General features: G+C 34.8%; 2 protein-coding genes and 1 long non-coding RNA gene across 3 annotated transcripts; all 3 read right to left on the bottom strand.

The window, feature by feature from the left end:
- Positions 1-10,540: 10,540 nt before the first annotated feature.
- Positions 10,541-12,097, bottom strand: LOC125830109 (chaperonin 60 subunit beta 2, chloroplastic-like). Its single transcript, XM_049509319.1, has 3 exons — positions 12,039-12,097; positions 11,016-11,256; positions 10,541-10,918 (listed from the first exon to the last, which is right to left on the bottom strand). Exons 1-3 carry the CDS (start codon positions 12,095-12,097, stop codon positions 10,541-10,543), a joined length of 678 nt encoding a protein of 225 aa, XP_049365276.1.
- A 125-nt stretch (positions 12,098-12,222) lies between these two features.
- On the bottom strand, positions 12,223-14,291 carry LOC125830072 (uncharacterized). Its single transcript, XR_007443127.1, has 2 exons — positions 13,635-14,291; positions 12,223-12,290 (listed from the first exon to the last, which is right to left on the bottom strand). It is a non-coding gene; the product is annotated as an uncharacterized LOC125830072 (long non-coding RNA).
- Positions 14,292-15,902: 1,611 nt separating this feature from the next.
- LOC125830055 (peroxisome biogenesis protein 7-like) lies at positions 15,903-17,338 on the bottom strand. Its single transcript, XM_049509273.1, has 2 exons — positions 16,691-17,338; positions 15,903-16,527 (listed from the first exon to the last, which is right to left on the bottom strand). The coding sequence occupies exons 1-2, from the start codon at positions 17,232-17,234 to the stop codon at positions 16,121-16,123; spliced, it is 951 nt and encodes a 316-aa protein (XP_049365230.1). The 5' UTR covers positions 17,235-17,338; the 3' UTR covers positions 15,903-16,120.
- Positions 17,339-21,915: the final 4,577 nt, after the last annotated feature.

A 21,915-nucleotide genomic window follows, 5' to 3' on the forward strand; every position in this document is an offset into this window, starting at 1 on the left:
TTGTTAAAAGGGTTGGAAAGAGGACCCCCTCGCGCCGTCGTCGTCGCTCGGCTTCGGCTTTGGAAAATGATCGAGAGATTATTTTTTGGACAAAGTTTTTGTTTTAATTATTTATTTAATTAATCAAATTAAATGGCCAAAACATTTCAATTATTTAGTTAATTAACCAAAACGCTCCGATCCGACTCGGATCCTCGCGACCCGTTTTATTTAAATTATTTCCTGTTTCATTTTGAATTTCCCGCCGTTGAAAATGACTGTTCTGAAAAGTTGCAACTTTCAGGAATAACCATGACCGTTTGAAAGGTTGCAAACTTTCATGAATGGTCGTGTGGATTCTGAAAGGTTGCAACCTTTCGGAACCAGTTCCTCTTGGCCATAACTATCCGTAATTCTTCATAGGAAAAATGCATAAGTACCCCCCCAGCCTATACCCGAAATCCCTGAGACACACCTAACCTTTACTAAGGTCCTATTACCCCCCCGAACTTATTTTATATGTAATATTCTACCCTTTTTTGGCCTATGTGGCACTATCTTCTTCTTCTTCTTCTGCACAAATATTTTTCGTGTACTTTACTACCGTTGAGTGGCTCGTTGACACCAGAGTTTTGGGTATCAATACACTGGTAATTGAGATCATTCTATCCTGGGAGGACATATTCCAAATCAAACCTCGAATACTAAAGGGGAATAATTTCCTTAAGGGGACACTGTGCATTCAGTGGGCTTGATCTTCTTTCTGTTCTGTCTTTTACAGATTCTGGCATGTTTTTACATATTCGTGTTTCTGCAAAGTTTGTTGTAATCAGTAGTACTGTTTTTAAACACATATTGGGCAACAATCTTAAGGAAATTATTTATTTTATTTTAATATGTGTTTCTGGTGGAGACAAAAATCTTCGTGGTTTTATACTCCTATTAAGTTTGCAATTTAAGTTATTGCTTACTGAATCATTTGTATCAATTTCTGTTTATTACAGATTCTGAAATGGCAAATGATAATGTTACGGTGGTTGTTGTTGCACCAACCCGAACTGTTGTACCACCAGCAAAGAAATCGAGAAAATTCTCTGGTGTGAATTTCAAAGGATGGCAGCAACAGGTATTTTTCTGGCTTACCACTCTTGGTCTCCAGAAATTAACCAATGAAGAAACTCCAGTGCCTCCTGCGCATATATCAGACAGAGAAAGGTTCATGATTATTGAAGCATGGACACAAGCAGACTTCCTATGTAAGGACTACATTCTGAGTGCTTTAGAGGATGACTTATATAATGTCTATAGTGCAATGACAACTTCGAAAGAATTGTAGAATGCACTTGAGAAGAAATATAAGACAAAAGATGCATGCTTGAAAAAATTTATGGTCTCAAAGTTTTTAGACTATAAAATGTCAGATTGTGAAACTGTTGGATCACAAGTGCAGGAACTTTAATTTATTTTCCATGATCTGATTGCTGAGTATATGGTAGTAAATGAAGTTTTTCAGGTGGCTGCAATGATCGAAAAGTTACCTCCTTCGTGGAACGACTTCAAGAATTATTTGAAGCACAAACGTAAGGAAATGAAGCTTGAAGATCTTGTGATTCGGCTCAAGATCGAGGAAGATAACAAGACCGCCGGAAAGAAGTCTCTTGGGAGTTCGACAATAATGGGAGTTAATATTGTTGAAGAAGCTCCTACCAAAGGCAAGAAGAGAAAGAAGTCCAACGGACAGAAGTCAGAACAAACCAAGAAGAAATTCAAGGGCAACTGTTACAACTGTGGTAAGGCTGGTCACAAGTCTTCTAACTGTCGTGCTCCAAGAAAGGACAAGGACAAAGGCAAAAGTCAAGCAAACATCGTGGAAGAGATGGAAGATGCAGATAACCTCTGTGCAATGATCTCGGAGTGCAACTTAGATGGAAATCTCAAGGAGTGGTTTCTCGACTCAGGTGCCACTCGACATATTTGCTCTGCAAAAGAAGCCTTTGCAACGTATACTCCTGCTGAGTTCGATGAAGATTTATTCATGGGGAACACAGCAACAACAAGGATTGCAGGAACTAGAAAAGTAATGTTGAAAATGACATCCGGCAAGGTGTTGACTTTGAACAACGTTCTACACGTTCCTACTATTAGGAAGAATTTAGTTTCTGTTGTAATGCTCATTAAGAAGGGGTTTAAGTGTGTCCTAGTTAGTGACAAAGTTGTAATAAGTAAAAATGATACGTTCTTAGGAAAGGGCTACTTCACTGAGGGCCTCTTCAAACTGAATGTAATGGTTGTTGACAGTATTAATAAGAATTCTGCTTCTGTTTACTTATTGGAGTCAAATGATTTATGGCCGTTTGAGACATGTAAATTACAAAGCCTTGCGAAAATTGATTACTTTAGAAGTATTGCCTTATTTCAAATGTGACAAATCGAAATGTGAAATCTGTGTGGAATGTAAGTTTGTTAAACATCCTTATAAGTTTGTTGATAGTATTTCTAAACCTTTAGACTTAATTCACACAAATATATGCGATATGAAGTCAATACCATCTCGTGGTGGAAAAAAGTATTTTATAACTTTTATTGACGATTACACTCGATTTTGTTATGTATATTTGCTTTATATTAAGGATGAAGCAATTGATACATTTAAGCAATACAAAAATGAAGTGGAAAATCAATTGAATCTAAAGATAAAAATAAGTCGGAGTGATATGGGTGGTATTATTCATCAAACTACTACACCCTATACTCCACAGTCAAATGGTTTGGTGGAACGGAAGAACAAAATATTAAAGGAAATAATGAATGCCTTGATAATCAGTTTTGGTTCACCGCAAAACTTGTGTGGGGAAGCCATCCTTACGGCTAACAAGATACTCAATAGGGTACCCCGTACGTAGCAAAACGCAATCGATTCCATATAGGTTATGGAAAGGAAGGAAATCCAACTTGAAATATTTCAAAGTGTGTGGTGCCTAGCCAAGGTATAGGTTCCTTTACCCAAGAGGGTGAAAATTGGATCCAAAACAGTGGATTGTGTATTTATTGGAAATGATGTGAATAGTAAGGCCTGTCGATTTTTGGATCACAAATCTGATAATCCTGAAATTCATGTTAATACGGTAATTGAGTCATATAACGCTGAGTTCTTTAAACACATTTATCCGTATGAAACTGAATGTGAGTCGACAAGTGAAAGACCTAAACAACCACGTGAAGAATTAATGGAAAATACATAACTTAACGAGGATCCTATACGTAGTAATCGCCAACGGAAATCCACTTCTTTCGAACTAGATTTTTTGGCATTCTTGCTTGAAAATGAGCCTCAAACATTTAAAGCACTTATGTCTTCGTTTGAGTCAACGTATTGGAAAGAAGCAGCCAATAGTGAGATCGGATCAATTTTAAGTAACTATACTTGAGAATTGGCTGATCTTCCTCCAGGAAATAAACCTTTAGGATTAAAGTGGATCTTCAAAAGGAAAATGAAAGCCGATGGGACTATTGACAAATATAAGGCTAGACTAGTAGTCAAAGGATACAAACAAATAGAAGGTCTGGACTACTTTGATATATACTCTCCAGTAACAAGGATAACATCAACTATGATGTTAATAGCACTAGCAACAGTGCATGATCTTAAAATTCACCAAATGGATGTCAAGACAGACTTTTTAAATGGAGAAGTGGAGGAAGAAATTTACATGGAACAACCTGAAGGGTTTGTAGTTCCTGGTAAAGAAGAGAAAATGTGAAAGCTTGTGAAGTCGCTTTATGGGCTCAAGCAAGCACCCAAACAATGGCATGCTAAATTTGACTAAACGATGTTGGCAAATGGATTCAGGATTAACAAATGTGACAAGTGTGTTTACATTAACAACGTTCTAAATAATGAAGTCATTGTTTGTTTGTATGTTGATGACATGTTAATAATGAGTAAAGATATTGACGATATAAATGCTACTAAGTGCATGTTGTCCAACAAGTTCGATATGAAGGACTTAGGAGTTGCTGATTTGATCTTAGGGATCAGGATTCTCAAAACTCCTTAGGGACTAGCATTATCTCAATCTCATTATATTGAAAGAGTATTGGATAAGTTCAAGTACTTGAATTTTAACAATGTCAAAACTCCAATTGATCTAAGCTTTAAGTTTCAAAAGAATGAAGGTGAAAGTGACTCTTAATTGGAATATGCCAAAGTGTTGGGAAGTTTGATGTATATTATGAATTGTACGCGACCAGATATAGCTTGTGCTATTAGCAAACTGAGTCAGTTCACTAGTAATTCTAATCAAACTCACTAGATGGCAATGAAACGTGTGTTGAGGTATCTGAAACATACACAACACTATGCTTTGCATTATAATAAATATACTGCCGTGATTGAAGGATATAATGATACAAATTGGATCACTGGGTTAAATGAAGTAAAATCCACAAGTGGTTATGTGTTTACACTTGGTGAAGGAGCATTCTCTTGGAAATCGTCCAAACAGACATGTGTCGCTCGCTCCACATTGAAATCTGAATTTATTGCCTTAGATAAAACCGGTGAAGAAGTTGAATGGCTCCGAAATTTCTTAGGGGATATTTCATTATGGCCCAAACCTGTGGAACCTATTTGCAACATTATGATAGTCAAGCAGCAATAGGTAGGGCAGGGAGCGTCATGTACAACGGGAAGTCTCGTCATATACGACGGAGACATAGTACCATAAGACAACTGCTCTCTAGTGGAATTATCACAATTGACTATGTGAAGTCAAGCGATAATGTGTCAGATCCACTAACGAAAGGCCTAGTAAGAGAGGCAGTTGAAAGATCATCTAAAGGAATAAGTTTACGGCTTAGGACAAGTCATCATGATGGTAACTCTATCTAGCAGACTCGAGATCCCAAAAGCTAGATTCAAGGAGAAAAACAAAGTTGTGACTGATGGTTCGACATTGTCAATCAACTCAATCCATTCTCATGATGAAGACAATGTTCAGGAACAAGGTTAAAACATTAAGGCTTGTTAATGAGTTAATAAAGCTTAAAGTTTTTAATGATTTGCTAAGTTTGGCAGATTTGACCAAATAGTGTATCTATGAGATGACACGATTAGAAATCACTTATGTGAGTGTGAAGTGTAAGCCATTTCAAAGATAATTTTTTGTCAAAAGCCTATTCTCTATACATTCATGAAACCAAGAGATGTTCATGGCTAAAACGAACACAACCGTAAGAACCATAAATGGTAAAGGGTTAATTGTGTGACATATGGTTGTCTAGCTATGCACCAAAGCTCGACGGTTCAAAGATATCGCATCTACCGATTGACCGAGTATATCTGACATATGTTCACTACGGAAAGTCCAAGGGGAAACCTACTTATCCAGATGCAATTGATCCTTGCTTGTAAAGTACACACTCGTCCGTGCATTCCTTTATGTTATGACCATTCCCCATTAATGTGGGGGATTGTTGGGTATAATAATTGTTGGGTATAGCAAGAGTTAATGGGAAATGGAGGGAAGATGAAAAGAGGAATTGGAAAAGATTCTCTTATGCTTTAAGAAAAGGCATTTCTCCCTCATTGGTGGTGGAAAGAAAAATAGATGTGTTTAAATAGGGAAACACTCTTATTAGTTGTTAAAAGGGTTGGAAAGAGGGACCCCCCCCCCCTCGCGCCGTCGTCGTCGCTCGCTCGGCTCGGCTTCGAATTTGGCTTTGGCTTTAGAAAATGATCGATCGACAGATTATTTTTTGGACAAAGTTTTTGTTTTAATTATTTAATTAATTAAATTAAATTAAATTATTTCCCGTTTTATTTTGAATTTCCTGCCGTTGGAAATGATTGTTCTGAAAGTTTGCAACTTTCAGGAACAACCATGACCGTTTGAAAGATTGCAAACTTTCATGAATGGTTGTGTGGATTCTGAAAGGTTGCAGCCTTTCAGAACCAGTTCCTCTAGGCTATAAATACCCGTAATTCTTCAGACTTTTTACTTACGAAAATTTATGATTTCTTCTTCTTCTTCTGCACAAATATTTTTCGTGTACTTTACTACCGTTGAGTGGCTCGCTGACACCAGAGTTTCGGGTATCAATACACTGGTGATTGAGATCATTCTATCTTGGGAGGACATATTCCAAATCAAACCTCGGATACTAGAGGAGAATAATCTCCTTAAGGGGATACTGTGCATTCAGTGGGCTTGATCTTCTTCCTGTTCTGTCTTTTATAGATTCTGGTATGTTTTTACAGATTTTAGTTTTGTGAATTAAATTATGTTCTTCTGTTCTTCACTGGTTAATTAAACTTTGGTAACTTCGTGTTTCTGCAAAGTTTGTTGTAATCAGTAGTACTGTTTTTAAACACAGATTGGGCAACAACTCAAAGTTGGAGGGCATAGTTGTCCGTTGAAGCCAAGTTAAGGGTCATGTTCATGTATTATGCCTAAAAAAAAATTATATGATGAGCTTCGAGAAAACATAAAAATTAAGTATGTGTGATCATTATCAGGAAAAGAATAGATTTGCGACATGATCAACTACAACAATTCTTTCTTTCACATGAAGGTTTTACTTGTTGCCTGTGGCTCAAAACTTCAACACATCCGCATGTAGTTTGTCATTTTGGTCTAATATCGAGACCCTTTGAGCTTTCTCTTGAAAAAAAAAAAAAGAAGAGATTTGTGAGACGTGATAGCTAAATGCGAGACTCAGACATCAACAGAATAAAATTATACAAATAAAATTATATTTTGAATTTAATTTTCTCATATGTTTTGGTTGTGGAAGTGTACTTTACAACGCTACAAACAATTGAATATTTCCATGTGACTGCGCTAAGCTGGAAAGAATGCATAACAAACGTCTAGTTCATCTTCAAGGAATTATATGTACTAATTCAGAAAGCCTTTGGCCGTGATTTTTGTTAAAATTGTAATTCTTGGAGTCCTCTTTTCAATGAAATAAGAATCTTGTGATTTCGTTGCTCCTATTCCAAGTTATGAATTTTTTTTCACAGACGCAAAAGAACTTAGCAAGGCAGAATTGTGGGTTAACTTTGAAGCAATTTCCTGTACAAATTTATAAAGTTTTTGGCCATGATTTTTACGCATATTGTAGTTCTTTGTGTCGTCTTCTCAATGGAGAAAGAAACTCATGATTTCGGCACTCCTACTTCGAGTTATGAATTTTCTACCACAGACATGCGAAGTTGAAGAGCGAGTAAAACAGAATTATAAGCTGACTTCGAAGCAATATTTGTATCAATTCATAGAGCATTTGGCCGTGATTTTTATACATGGTAGTTCTTTGAGTTTTCATTCCAATAGATTAAGAATCTCATGATTTCGGCATTCCTACAACTTTGGGGACTTGTGTGACACTCGTGAGTGTTGGTGTTCAAATTTGCATTCAAGTCTATTGTGGAAGTTTCTTGAAACTTAAAATTCATACAAGTTTGCCACATTGATTTTGCTTATCTCTCCCTCGAGAGTCATCCATATTATCCCTCGGTTGGATTGAAATAACAAAATCCTTATGAGCATATTGAATGGAGTTGCAGATGATCTTAGCATACAATTTGTCTCATCACAAGAAATGGAGTCAAGAAAATGTCTTAAGAGTGATATTATCGGATTCATAATACTTCAAGTCTCGCCATCAAGTGTCGGCAAGCCTACACTTTAACAAGCCTTGGAGTAGGGGTATTTGTAGACACACAAATTTTATTGGATTAAATTCATAAGAAATTTGAATTAAATCCATGTTCATTTGGGTTGAAGCTCAAATTCATGTCACGTGTCACGGTGACTAGGCATCCAAGACCAACAAGATGACGCCACACGTCCAAATGATGTGGTAGTCCCAGTCAAATTCAAGAACCAATCACAATCCACCAAGTGTCAAAATGACATCTTTTGACCAATCATAAGCAATCCAACCCCTACAACTATAAATAGGGGATAAACATGACATTCAGAAGGGGGACTGCGAAGGAGATTCTGAATACAATTAAGAAAAGACTTCAACAAACATTCTGCAAGGATTGGAGAAAGCGACAACATCAACTACACAATTCTTCAAATGAGTGGTCAACGGTGTCCTTCTCGGAGATGGACTTGAAATGACGAACTGCTTTCGACATTCTCGAAGATCAAATACATCTCAAAGAGGTCTACATCATCCTACATTCGAGAAATACGCTACTGGATGCCCTCGAATCATGGAAAAGTTTATGAAAGAAGAATCAAGAGAACTATAACATTGTACTGGCAAAATTCATCAATAAAAATCACATTTTCTTTTATTATTTTGATTGCAGTTAATTTTCAGCACAACAAAAATTTGTTACGATCAACAACGAAATCATCGAGCTCCATCTCCATTCTTTAGATATTTTTATTGTCTTAAAAATGATATTAAGCAACTCAATAAGTCACTCCAAACCTACTTTGCCTGTGCTTTTAAAAATTATATGAAATTATCATCCATCCCAAATGCTTAAGAATAACATTAAACAACCCAGTAAGTCACTCCAAAAGCAACTAGTCTTTGTCGCCACACTTTTGAAGTGTGGCAATATTCTATAAAATATTTACACACCACAATTTCTAATTGAAAAATTACAATTTTGTTGTGTACATTCACTGATTACATTATACATTATTATGCTACTAATAAATAGTTCAAATGTATAGATTTGTAATAAACTTTAAAAAAACATGTAGTGTATTATACATACTTATAAAACAATATTTCAATATATGCACTAGCAATGAATTCCACTAAATCAAATGTATTCAAATATCATAATTGCTCAAAAACTCTTTTCATTTATTAAAATATTCAAGATAGTAAATGAAAATTGTTCAATAAAAAATAATACAGTTTCTTATATACTTTCTAATTGACCTCTAAAAAATAAAATTTTAGCTTTTAATTAATACAACTTAATGAGAAAATCAATTTATTTTTATGAGTTTTATTTTTAGTATCAAACCTAATTAAAAAAGAATAATATTTTTTTAAAAAAATATGCAGGGCGAATCTATGTGGGGTGGAGTGGGGCGGATTAAAAATGAAAAAAATTGGTATGTGGTGCGGAGGGGGTCGGGTTAAAAATTTTACGGGTTAAGCTGAACCCCCCCCCCCCCCCCATGCCCCATTACCATCTCTATATACATCCACCATTCAACTTGGATCACCTGCATTTTCCTACACATCCAAAATGAAAAATAAAATTAGAAAGAAATCGCGCTCAACAAATTCTAGTAGAATAACATCTTGGACATAAAAACTAATAGTGTCTCTTGTAATACTTCTAGCCATGAGCTATTAATGCTATAGCATATGTGCTTGGTCTATTACATGTGGCTATTATTAAAATCGAAAGCACATTTCATGACACTTCAACTTTCATTGTGATCATTTTAACACTTGAACTTGATAGTTGAGGCCAAGTTAAGGTATTTATTCACATGTATTATGCCACAAAAAAAATATTACAACTATATAGAGAATGACAACACCTAAATCATCCTTTCAAAACATTCACCATTTTCTTCTCGCTTTTCAGAAATTAATAGAAAAGCATTTCAAAATAGCTCCAACATATTTAATGGTGATTTTCTCATTCTATGATTACCATATAAAAGTGATGTTTTGTTTCCATCTTAAAACAGTTTTAGAGTACTTGTTTAATTTTACATCATAGCGAAAAGAACATAAAACTGATGAGAAATGCAGAATATTGATATAAGGTGCTTGAATCTAAAAATCCTGTCTGAACTAATTCAAGGTTCTGTGCCAATTTACGATTGTGAATTAGCACTAGTTGCCGAATCAATTGTGCACATGTTTAGATTCATTCTAAGATATAACAGGGTAAAAGAGTGACTCCATCATCCATAAGGTTTCGAACTGCGCACCAACGGCCCTCGGGGATTTCTCAGTTATAAGAGAAAAAGATAAAACAGTTCAGATTCTTTATGATAACAACAGAGAAATATGTTGTCTTACCACTTCGAAACCAGCGAATAAATACCCAACTAAACTTCAAGATAATAAAGTAAATACACATTCGCATGCAACAAAATGCCAGAGATTTGATGATCTTAAAAGATTTACAAGTAGGTACGTAGATGATATGTTCTTAATTTCCACTCAGCCAAAAAGTTCTCTTCCATGAAAAGCATACCATATTAGGTGGAACAAGTCTCTAACTGGTATCTTAAGGCTATGCTATTATGTTACAGTTCTTATTATTCGTGTCTAATTATCTATTGAGGATAGCAGCTAATTAAATAGCTCTTGTTAGTGTAAGTGTAAGTGTCTTCAATATCAGTACTTGATACCTCGATTATTTCTGGGATATAAAGAGAAGCTCTGTAACAGTGTAGAAAAACGAAAAACAATTTAAGAAGAACTAGGACTGGTTAGTGCTATGAGATTACCTTACTCTAGTACTCTACTAATAATCTATAGACAACTTTATTTTTTTAGTTTTTAGTCAATAGTTGCTAATTCATTACTAATCAAAGAGGCAATTACAATGCGTTCAGATAAAATGTACTGTTGTTATCTTAATAGTTGTCAAATGAAGAGCCAACAACACTCTTGCAGCCTCTTTCAGATTGAAAATTTCAGCATTTAACTTTCTTGTGAATATGAAATATAAAAACACTTTTGAAGGAGTAAGAGATACCTCTAGAAAGGGTTGCTTCGTCATCAAGACACTAGCTTTTTCGCTCACCAAAACCATGAGCTTTAAGTTTTCAGCAACCTTTAGGGCACCTCTAAGCTTATGGACAACAAGTGTATCCAGAGCTTGTTGCTCAATTCTTTGGCTTAAAATTCGATAACCATTTCTGATAGCATCTTCCAGGATATTGACACGATCTCTTGAATGTGTTGTCTTTTCATCAACTAGCTGTAACTGCATTTCAAACTGCCTAACATCAGCAATAGGTACACTATGCATTCAAAGAGACATAAGAACATCTTAAGCAAACTAAAACTAGAAAGAAGACAACCTTACAGTTCTCATACTCAACAACCAATTTCTCACTATCAGAAACAAAGTAAGGAGAGGTATAACCACAGTCAAATTGCATTCCTTCAACCACACGGAGATTGTTTTCAACACCTTTTCCCTCTTCTAGTGTCACAACACCTTTCCTTTCAACCTTGTTCATGGCTTCAACAATCATACTCCTTACTCCATAATGGTTCCTAGTACTTGCTGCAATCACATTTGCTAGTTCAGTTTTCCACCTGAATGATGTTCTCGATCTTATTTTATAGTTCATATGCTTACAATCTTCTGTACATCTCATCTACCAAAAATAACAAATTGATACACAACTCATTACCTAACAACACAAAACTAAAATATTCATAAACACCTCTTTTGGTCTAGTGATCAAGACAGGGGTTTGCACCAGCTGCTTACAGTCTTAGTTGGTAAAAAAAAATCTAGTAAATTAGCATGTTCATAAATTTCAGCAATATAGTTTAGTACCAATGTTTTCTATTGGATCTTCTAATTTTGGAGCGCATCTGCAGTATTCACTAGGATATGTTGGTTTTAATTTTGTTTACTAATCATATGATGATCTTTTGTTTAAGGATATTGAGTTTTTGACTTCAGAGGGGAGATTCTGGAGAATGCAAATCGATTCCTTGTTCTAGTACTCTCAAAAATTTCATTTGCTTCTAATAGTTGAGTACATATCTCGTCTCTAGGGATAGTTTATGTAAATTTCTAGGACAAATTAACGCATAGTTCTCAAATTCTACTAGAACAAACATTTGTTTTTGACGGGTTAAGGAATTTGAAGCTGTGATTTTTTAGTTGACAGGGTGAGCCCTAAATGTATATCTTACTCCTTTCAAAAATCATGTTTCGGACACATCCCAACCCGGACAAAATTTGCCTCTTGGTGCTTGGTGTGGAGGATAATTGCCTTAGGCAGGAGGTAGATATTGTGGGCTGTGAGAAGTCATTGTCCTCTATGATTGTAATCATAACCTGGAAAGTACCCAGGATGACCAACCTGAGGTCCCCATTGTGGGGGAGAACCTCTGCCACGTGGGCAAAATGGTTGCTGACCATAACTCAAAGAGAGAGTTGATGGCCTTACAGGCTATCACACACCATTGTGAAAGAAAGACAACTTGAGAAGTTAGCCACGCAATTGCAAACATAAACAAAAAATATAAGAATAAAAATAAGACAAGCTCAGGCATAGCTGTCAGGAAATGAAGCAAATGAAACTTGGGAAGCTTGAACTGTAGCAGGGAAACAACTACAAGAAAACATTCATACACAGATCAAACTTGCATTGAGTTATAATAGAACATATTAAAGAAAAAAGACAGCAAAGGTGTTGATGAAAATGAAAGAATAAAAGTAACATTAGCAATCTATGATGCATTATGAAAAAAATCAAAGGCAACTGTTTATACAAAGCACTGTTACCTAAAACACCAAAATAATAAGATGAATCACCCATAAATCTAGGAAGAAAGCACAAAAGGAAATAAATTAATGTTCCCTGATACTATTTCAGATATACTAAACAAACCATACTCTAAATTTTAGTACATAACATATCAAGTATCTTAAGAAATGACATCCATGGTATCCAAGAGACAGAACTATCAATCTCCAGTCTTGAGTAAAAGAGCCTCTTTTATTGCATTCACTTAGGTAATACTGTGATAGTCATCCTACTTCCAAAACCACGTGTTAATGCAAGTCAACAAGCCAACTATTGAATTCTCCAATGTTAGATAATAAGATAACAGATTTCATCATGGATATAGTACGCTCAATAAAGATGATTTAACGAGCATTCTGCAACATAAGGTCTTGCACAGAGCATAGGGTATCCAGAGAATACTCTTTTAATATAAGCCTTACTATTATTATCATTTTTAGTTTTTAAGTCTTGGAAGCAATTTTAGCAACTATTAACCTATGCAATGTAGAGGGTTAATGCTTGATACCTCTCTTTGGTTGTCAAGAATGAATAGTAGTTGTCTATGGCTTCGCATGTTGAGATGTCAAAGACAAAATTGAATTCTGAATTTTTAAAGCCAACCAATTCGAAATTGGCACCTTTTGAAAAATATAAATCATGGTAACTGACACCCCAACACAACATTCTCTTTAACTGTGCTCAATTGAACTATTCACACAAACATTAGTGGATAGGGCCCGACTCCAAAGTGTTCTACCGAACCTGCAACCTATTGTTGGGTCCACTACTAACTATTTTTAGAGTTAATCAATTTCTATAACTGAGCAAATGGCAATGAAATTTTCTTCCCCTCTTAATTAATTTACACCAAAGGCTTCTTTGTTTTTATTGCATTATTCAATAATAGTCCATACTGTCTGGAGTTCCTTTGTTGTTTATTCTTTACTTTGTCCATCCAGACACATGAATGAAAATTGAATATGGTAGCAGAATCTCAAAACGCTTACAAGTCAATATCAGACCACAAAACTCAAAAGTTAATATAGATATAATCATGTAGTACACAACTGCTCGACTGCAAAAACTCATACTCACTTTCTATATGACACTCATTTGTCTTATCAACGACCACAAAGTTTAAGATATTAATTTAAACTGATGGAATACCTTTAAGAGACGATAACGCTCACAAAGAAGATAAAGCAGACACACAATTCATGTGTTGGGAACTATCCCCCCATGGTTTAAGAATTTAAAAAGAATCAAACACCTAAACAAATAAAATTTCAGTTAAAAATGTAAAAGCATCATAAAAATTTACCAAAGCATCAAACCAAACCTCATGAACAATCCTTGTTGGGTTATGCTTCAAATGCACAGAGAATACACGCTTGTTGCAATGCTGTCCAACAGGACCTGAAGCTTTGAGAGTACTCATTTAACACCGCATCATCAACTCCTCATCCGACATTAACAAGTACTCTTTTCCATCAGGACCCCGTATATCTAGGTCAAAGATTTATGTTACCTAGTATAGGTAACAGACCATCGTCATTGCGATTATCACCCCTAATCAGAAAGAGTTTTTGTTTGCTCGGGTTTTCCAGTTGATCATAGATATAACCCATTCCACCATTGGACTCTTCATAGTTCAGAGTACATATATCTACAACTGATTTCAGAGTTCAAAAATTGTAAGGAAATGAAGAAATTTCTACCTTTAAACTTGTAAAGAAGTGAAAAAACAACCTGATTCCAGAGAGGTACAGTGCAAGGGAGAACATTGTAGTGATTTCTTCGGAGGTATCCTTTAAATGCTTTTGGGCAAAAAAATCCTTTCTATCATCTCTCTGATTTGGGCAAAAAATCAGCAAATGACTTCTTATTTTTGTGTTTTAGAAATTGTATGAAAATAGGCGTACTGACTTTTGAGTTTTGCTTTTTAGAAATTGGGGGGAAATTTAGATACATGGAGGAAATATTATTATTTCAGTGAAATTTATGAGAATTTAAGGGCACGCTTCTTAGGTGTTGCATTTAGAATTATAAAAATAGCACACTTTAAAAGTGTAGCCATATTGTATCATTACGTGTTGTCAGATATATTACGATTTGGCAATACTTATAGAGTATAGCCTATACTACTAAAGAGCACGCTTTATAAATGTTCAATGTTTTGTGGCCAAAAGCTCTGTCCAAAGGCCACGCCTTGAAAGGGTTCCCACATATACTTTTGGCAACACTTCTCAAGCATTGTATAGAATTGATGTGGCCTCAGGCCAAATTTGTTGTAGCACCAGAATCTTTTCATCCTTGTCCTTGATGATTTCACTTGATCCAGGTCACAAACCCTCATTATCCTTGCCCTTGCTAGCCTTTAACTTCTTATCCCTGTCTTTGTCCCCTAATTCACCATGCAAGCGTTCAAAAGCCACTGTCTTTGCCGTCGTAACCACTAACTCAGTGGTGATAATCTGACCAGGAAACAAACTCTACAGTCGGATTAAAACAAAAATTTAAAGAGGACTGCAGTTAACTAAATTGAAGAAGGTTTACTGCTATCAATAAAGAAGCATGGCATAATTTTCATGACACTTCTACATACTTACTAGGAGGTTAATCATTCAGCAGAACTCTGGCATAATCCTTCTTCTGGAATCACGACCATGTCCATGCTCAAGTAAAGGGTATCATTTCTTCAAGTTTCAAAATCTATCTATTTCAAGCACTCAACCAATGATCTCATGAATCATCCACCATACCATAACACGATGGCCCAATACAGTTTCTTATAAAATTGAAAATTGAATCAAAAGTCACTTGTTACATCCGGAATTATTTATCCTTTTACCCTTCAGAGTGTAGTTGAGCATATTTAGTTGTATATCTTCTCTGAAAATGCACTGTAAAATAAAATACAGCCCCCATGACATGTTTGCCGACATTAATTATCCCACAAGTAAGTAAGACATTTGAGAGAATAAACATGAACATATGAATTACAAGAATGATTACTCTTAAGTGCTTGATCAGGAATGCATCTTCCACTAAAGTATGAATGAAGGCATTTGAGTGAAAATGCCATTGCACATATTTGAAATGTAGTGCATGTTCTGTAAGCTCTCTTATAGGATGACTGTAAGTGCTTGATCAGGAATGCATCTTCCACTGAAGTATGGATGAAGGCATTTGAGTGAAAATGGCATTGCACATATTTGAAATGTAGTACCTGTTCTGTAAGCTCTCTTATAGGATCTCCGTTTGTTATTTTTTATAAACAAAACACACTAAACTCCGATCAGAAGTATGTGCCTTCTTTTCAATCCTTACCTGACCCACTGCCCCTCATAAAATTCTGAATAATATTAAAGAAATTCAGGGAACTAACATTCCAAAAAGCAATACAGAACCCAAAGGGATTGAATATAGTACATATTTTCTGAAACGTCAGAAGTTGTTTGGTGTAAATGTTATTTATCAAGGTTTTACCAGAACCTTAAATACAATGAAACTTCAAATTATCTTACAACTTCAACAGAAGACATCATAAACAGTTTCCATTCCATGTTGCCAAACATAAACAGTTTATTCACTTCCTCTCTTAGCATAAAGTAGATAAAAGTAAAAAGAAGAAAATGTTTGACTTCCCTTTGTCAAGAAGCTCTAGGGTCCATTCCATGTTGCCAAACATAAACAAGTTCATCCCATCCTGTACTAGCCAATAGACCTTCAACGAGAACGCTCATATCAACTCCTACAGCAAACTCTGTGTGATGATCATACCTTCCAATAAGTGCATCTTCCACCATGTAATCCCACATGCAAACCGTCATGTCATATGAACAAGAAACCATTGCACTTGCTCTATGTGGTGAAAACCTCACTTTCCTCACTGCATATCCATGCCCATTAAGCACTGCTATTGGCACTCTATAATTCCTAACATCCCAAACCTTGATTGACTTATCAACGGACGCAGTTGCAATGATACAATCATCATACTTACTCCAATCACATGTGAGGATTTCAAACTCATGCGCAGGCAGAATCATGGTAGAACCTTCACAAATAATGAATTATATGAGTTCAAATGATAAATCATTAATCTCCTAGTAAGATTCTTAACAAATAACAAATTAATCAAAAACTTAGTCAAACCAGCTGAAATGAATCATTTTTCTTAGGTATGATAAACCAAATACATGTATCTAAGCTAAGCTAACCTGGTTCGCGGACATCCCAGATGCGAGTAGTACAATCCCCAGAAGCAGATGCAAAGATATCAGCATGTCTTGGATTCCAAGCAGCGGAATAGACACAATAAGCATGCTCCTTAAAAGTCCTTACACTAGCATTTCTATCAACAGTCCATAGCTTCACAGTATCATCCCAAGACGCTGATAAGAAGGAATCTTTTCTCACGGTATTATAGTCCACAGAGTGAACTTCCCGTGTATGTTCCTTAAAAGAACGAATAGGGTTATTGGTGGGAGGCAAAGAAAGGTCATAGAGTTTCACAGAACCATCGCCACTTGCAGCAATTACAAGGGAATCGTGAGCTTCCGACCAGCAAACATCGTAAACTCCATCAGCTGTGTCAAAAGCCGCAAGTTCCGATACGGGTCCGTTTGGATTGAGTTGAAGAATGTGAACTCTCCCGTTACCAAGGATGCCGAAATTCTGCGCAGTGGCCACAGCTAGTTTGTTTTCGTAGAAGGGACTGAACTTTACGGAGTAACCGTTAAATGGAGTTTTGAATACCGGCATCTTAGACGGACGGCGGTCGCCGGTGATTTACTTTCCCGAGTGACCTTTTCTGCTCTGCAATAGTAAAAGGGATTTGTGATAACTAAGGCTCTGTTTGGAAAGCCAGTAATTGGAATTGATATAATCAATAGCATAATAATTACTAATTTGATTTGTTTGTTTGTTACAGTGTAATTACATTATATATATATTGTTTGGATACACAATTGTTTTAGATAAATTAAAAATTCTTTAAAAGATGTTAAATTAAATATTTAGGATATATATTGTCTTTTGAAAATATATTAATTAATAAATATATGTTATTAACTAATATTATAAAAAAAGAAAAAAATTATTTTTCAAATTAGTATATTTCAATTGAATCAATCAAAAAAAAAGTACAAGATTTCTGTGAACATCACGAAGTACATATTTGACAAAAAGATCAATATTATAAATAAAATATCATAAATTATTAAAATATTTGACAAAAAGATAATCTATCAAATCTAACTAAAAAATAAATAACTTGCAATGTGAAGTCTCAAGTCAATATTACTAAAACAAATGGAATTGAAAATATAACATAAGTCCTAAATTCAAAACCAAATATTTAACATAATACTCTTATGTCAAATTTTAATATAACATACATAAATATGATTTAAAAGAAAAGAAAGTGCAAGTCTATAATCTTACTCAACAATATATTCTATTTTAATTTATTTTTTTTAAAAGTGTCATATTTGCACTTATACTTTAAGAAAATTATTATATTTACCTTTCGTCGTACTTTTTTGATATATTTATTTTTATCATCTAACTTTAGGCACATATTTGCCCTTGGGATGGTCAAGTCTCATCTTCCCACTTTTATCCTCTTACTAGGCACCTATGTGGCATGCTTATATATATATATATATTCCACTTAAATTTCCTCCTAATTTAATTATTATATCCAACTTAATAATGTACCCACCCAATTCGTTTTACCTCTTTACCTAATTTTTCTACCCATAAATGTTGTTCACTCAAACACAAATCACCATCGTAGCTCAAAGAGATAAGCTTTAACGAATTATTCTTTAATTTCTAATTGTTTTGTTTGTCTTTTTTTTTTAATTGGGGCTTTTAATTTCTTCTCTCTAATTTCTGATTATTTTTTTTATTAGGATTAGCCATGGAATAGGTACAGTTGAATTTGAATGATATTTGTTATGAAAATGATGATCCAAAGTTGAATGAGGAAGTGTGATGTTTTCATGATTTTTTACTTCCTTTGAAAAAAAATTTGATCCAATAATAATTTGGGTAGAAAATTTTGATCTTTCTCATACCATGGATAAGAAAAATGTAAATATTTTCATTGGAGGGATTGTGTGGTTAATGAACAATCTAAGTTCATCCTTCTAAAGTTGGTGAAGAAAATAAAGGGTGCGAATGAACTATTAGTCGTAAATATATATATATCAAAATATGAAAGAAATCATTGATTACAATGATAGAGAAATTATGAATATGAGGGCTCAATTTATATTTATCATTTAAAAGAACAGTGTATTATAAAGGAGGTGGAATGAGTGTTTGCTTTCAAAGATTGTGAAGAGGTTGTGCTGATGAAAAATGCAACAAAGAAACTGATTCAAGTGAAGAAGAGGGAGTAACTATTATCGCCTTAATAGAATTTTCATGTTGTATCTCTTGATCATGTATGATGTTGTTTGGATCAAAATAGCTAGTTGAAGCATTCCTTGGATTGATGTAAGTTTGACTGTGTTTATGTTTGCTAGTTTGTATGGTTAAAGTCAATGAACTTGATTTTATGTCAAACTTCAGCCCTTCCGTTAAGCTCTTGTGTTTTGTCAACTTTGTTTCCAGTAGTACAAGCATTGTAGGCTTGTGGAGCTTTACCATTGCTTTGCACTGCCGCCTGAAGTTCCTGTTATTCGCCTCCCTCACGTTTCATATGATGAAGTTTAACATTGACGATTGTTGTGGTGCTTGCTCCTATAAACCTTTGGCTTTGTCCATATGAGATACGTGTATGTGTAATCCTATAGGGTTCAGTGCTACAATTACTAGGACTGAGTCTCTCTCATTTCTCAGATTCAGTGTACACACTTTCATAATTTATGGGCAATAGGCTAGTACAGTTGTATTGACAGGTTCTTCAAATTCCTTGAGGAAAAGTGTCTCCAAGATGCATGTCACTATATTTTTCTCTCAAAGATTTGTCAAAATGTCCTCTAGTTCCTAGTTGTTTTCTCTTATCAGCTCTAGGAATGAGCGCTCCTCTATTTCTGAGTTCCTATCTTCTTTCTTTCCTTGTGGGGTTGGGAGTATAGAGTGTTCAAAACTTCTTGTGGAATTCGGGAGATAATAGTTGGACTTTGAGAGTTGGTCAGGTATGAGAGTGAATGAAAGAAGGGTAAGCTTTGGAATGTGTTGTTCATCAACGCATTGAGTTCCTCCATTGTGGTGGTGTTAATGTTCCCCCACATTTGGGTTTGCCTCAATGTCTGCATCCATATTTGTGTACCCAATTCTGCTATCGCCTAATCGATTACTTCCTTGATTATTTGAGCAAGATATGTGGGGTTATAGAAGATTAGGGTTATCGTTTGCCCTGCTATCATCACTTAGAAGGTTAACTGCCTGCAACGCTAGTTCCAACAATATAGTTGGGAGTGTCTGGATGCATTGGTGTTATTGTGAAGATTAGTGGGGAGTTCTGTGTGGTTGGGTGGGGTGGGAGGTTGGAGGCCATTTTCGCTTTGATCAGGATTATAGTGTAACACCTCGAGTATTTACGGTTATTCTTTGTCTCATATAAAAGGCTTACAACCTTAATTCGAGAGTTCTACTATAACACCACACATTATTTGATAACATCATATTTTAATTCATAGCCTTCCTAATAATACTTATGAAAAAAGGTTCTTGTATATGATATATTTGCATAAGTATTTATTTTATAAGATTTTTATAAATTAATAATATTTTAATAGAGATAGTAAGTCTAGTTATGTCAAGAAATTACTATTATATGAGGTAGGTTCTATTGGAAATAATTTTCTATTAATTGTAGTGTATTTAAAAAGTTGTATATATTTTATCACGAACCTAAGCAATATCCGAATAATTTTAAAATGGGATAAACTTAATTTGGGTGTAGTAACCTCCACTTTCCACGTGGAAGTGGAGGAAAGTGTGTAGCAATGTTTTCAATCAAGGTGGTTGTCACTTATCCCCAATAATAAGATTAAATATATTATAAAGTTATTAATTACTTTTAGTGATATGTGATATATATATATATGCATAATAAATACACCACCAACTTATTGATTCATCATTTAAGGAAAACACTATGTATGGCCTCTGCATATACTCTTATATATATACCTATATGTTCCAATATCCTGGAAAAAAATTGATTGAGACTCCATGACAGTTGGTTTGGTTTTTGGTATTTATAGCTTTGTGTCACTCTTTAACTTCTCAAAAAAAAAATCAAGTTAGTGACATGGTGCATTATTTATGCACATATATAGTTCCGTTGAGAAAGGATTTTATGAGAAAATGTCTTGTCGTGATATTTGATGACCAAAAGAAAAACGATTATCAAGTTATTGGAGCCCAAATTCAAGGTATGTTAAGGCAAAATTCTTTCTCCATATCTCACGAATTCTAAGTATTGTAAATCATCGAATGAGTCATTTTTACTATTCTATTGCTAGGAAGACCTTCTGTGAAGGGCATTGGGATGTCAGTTGATCTTATTTCTTGAATTTATCATATTATTATTGTGTTTGGACTATTTGAAGTATACTTGATGGTTAAAGTTATTTTCCGTAGAATTTCTTATTTCTTATAACTATTAGCGAGCTATTGTCCTAAGAATGAGGCTGAATTGATGAAGATTTATTATGTTGTATTTAAGGGGATATGAAACTGTTCTTTCTCGTGAGAAATTCTTACCAAAAAAATTTCGAAAATCATAATCATACTAAACGTTGTACCCTATTCTTTTGGTTATATACTTGTCAAACAATTTTGTTTCTATGCAGACTCACTCCACTACCAAATTGGAGTTTCCTAAAGTAAATCAAGTCAGGCATGTCAGTCTCCTTTTGAGTTTTTAAATGATTATTTTTTCTAAGTTGAAGTCCAGTCAAGAGCTTCGAATCTATATGCCTAAATGGTTGTACGAAAGTTAAGTGAAGTTACGATGAGACTCTTTAAGCACCTTAAGCTCCTTATGAATACCCTCAAGTTTAAGTTACCTTTCTAAAGTCAAATTCAGTATTCCGGTTTATTCTAAAAGCCTATAAGGTTTTATGAGTTGTTACATGTTATACGAAAGTGATTACGAGGTTTTGAAAACAAGAGTACCAATGGGCCAAGATTGGCGACATAGCAACGGTAACATATATGCATTATGAATCCATGACATAACATGCTATGCATTCTACTCCCGAGCTATAATTGGGAGGTATGGGGCCTATTGCCTATATTTATATGTATGAGACACCGATGGCCACAAGTTGGCGAATATGATGCCGGTTGGCTACCAGAAAACACCACTATTGCTAGCATTTGGTTGGGTATGTCATGCATTTGCATCTATATATTTGTACTCATGACATACGATTACCCGAGCATATCATGCATATTTGACTACTAGGAGGTCAGACGT

The sequence above is a fragment of the Solanum verrucosum genome, unplaced genomic scaffold (assembly GCF_900185275.1).
Source record: "Solanum verrucosum unplaced genomic scaffold, falcon-dt-bn FXZP01000151.1, whole genome shotgun sequence".
NCBI lineage: Eukaryota > Viridiplantae > Streptophyta > Magnoliopsida > Solanales > Solanaceae > Solanum > Solanum verrucosum.

Bases quoted from the DNA above. Each gene is read 5' to 3' on its own strand.
- LOC125830109 (XM_049509319.1), bottom strand. From the start codon at position 12,097: ATGGTCAGCAACCATTTTGCCCACGTGGCAGAGGTTCTCCCCCACAAT. The intron at 11,257-12,038 runs GTTGGTCATCCT...AACATCATTCAG, and splicing joins CCCCACAATGGGGACCTCAG to GTGGAAAACTGAACTAGCAA. The intron at 10,919-11,015 runs GTTGTCTTCTTT...TTTGAAATGCAG, and splicing joins TTGAGTATGAGAACTGTAAG to TTACAGCTAGTTGATGAAAA.
- LOC125830055 (XM_049509273.1), bottom strand. From the start codon at position 17,234: ATGCCGGTATTCAAAACTCCATTTAACGGTTACTCCGTAAAGTTCAGT. The intron at 16,528-16,690 runs GTTAGCTTAGCT...TTATTTGTGAAG, and splicing joins CTGGGATGTCCGCGAACCAG to GTTCTACCATGATTCTGCCT.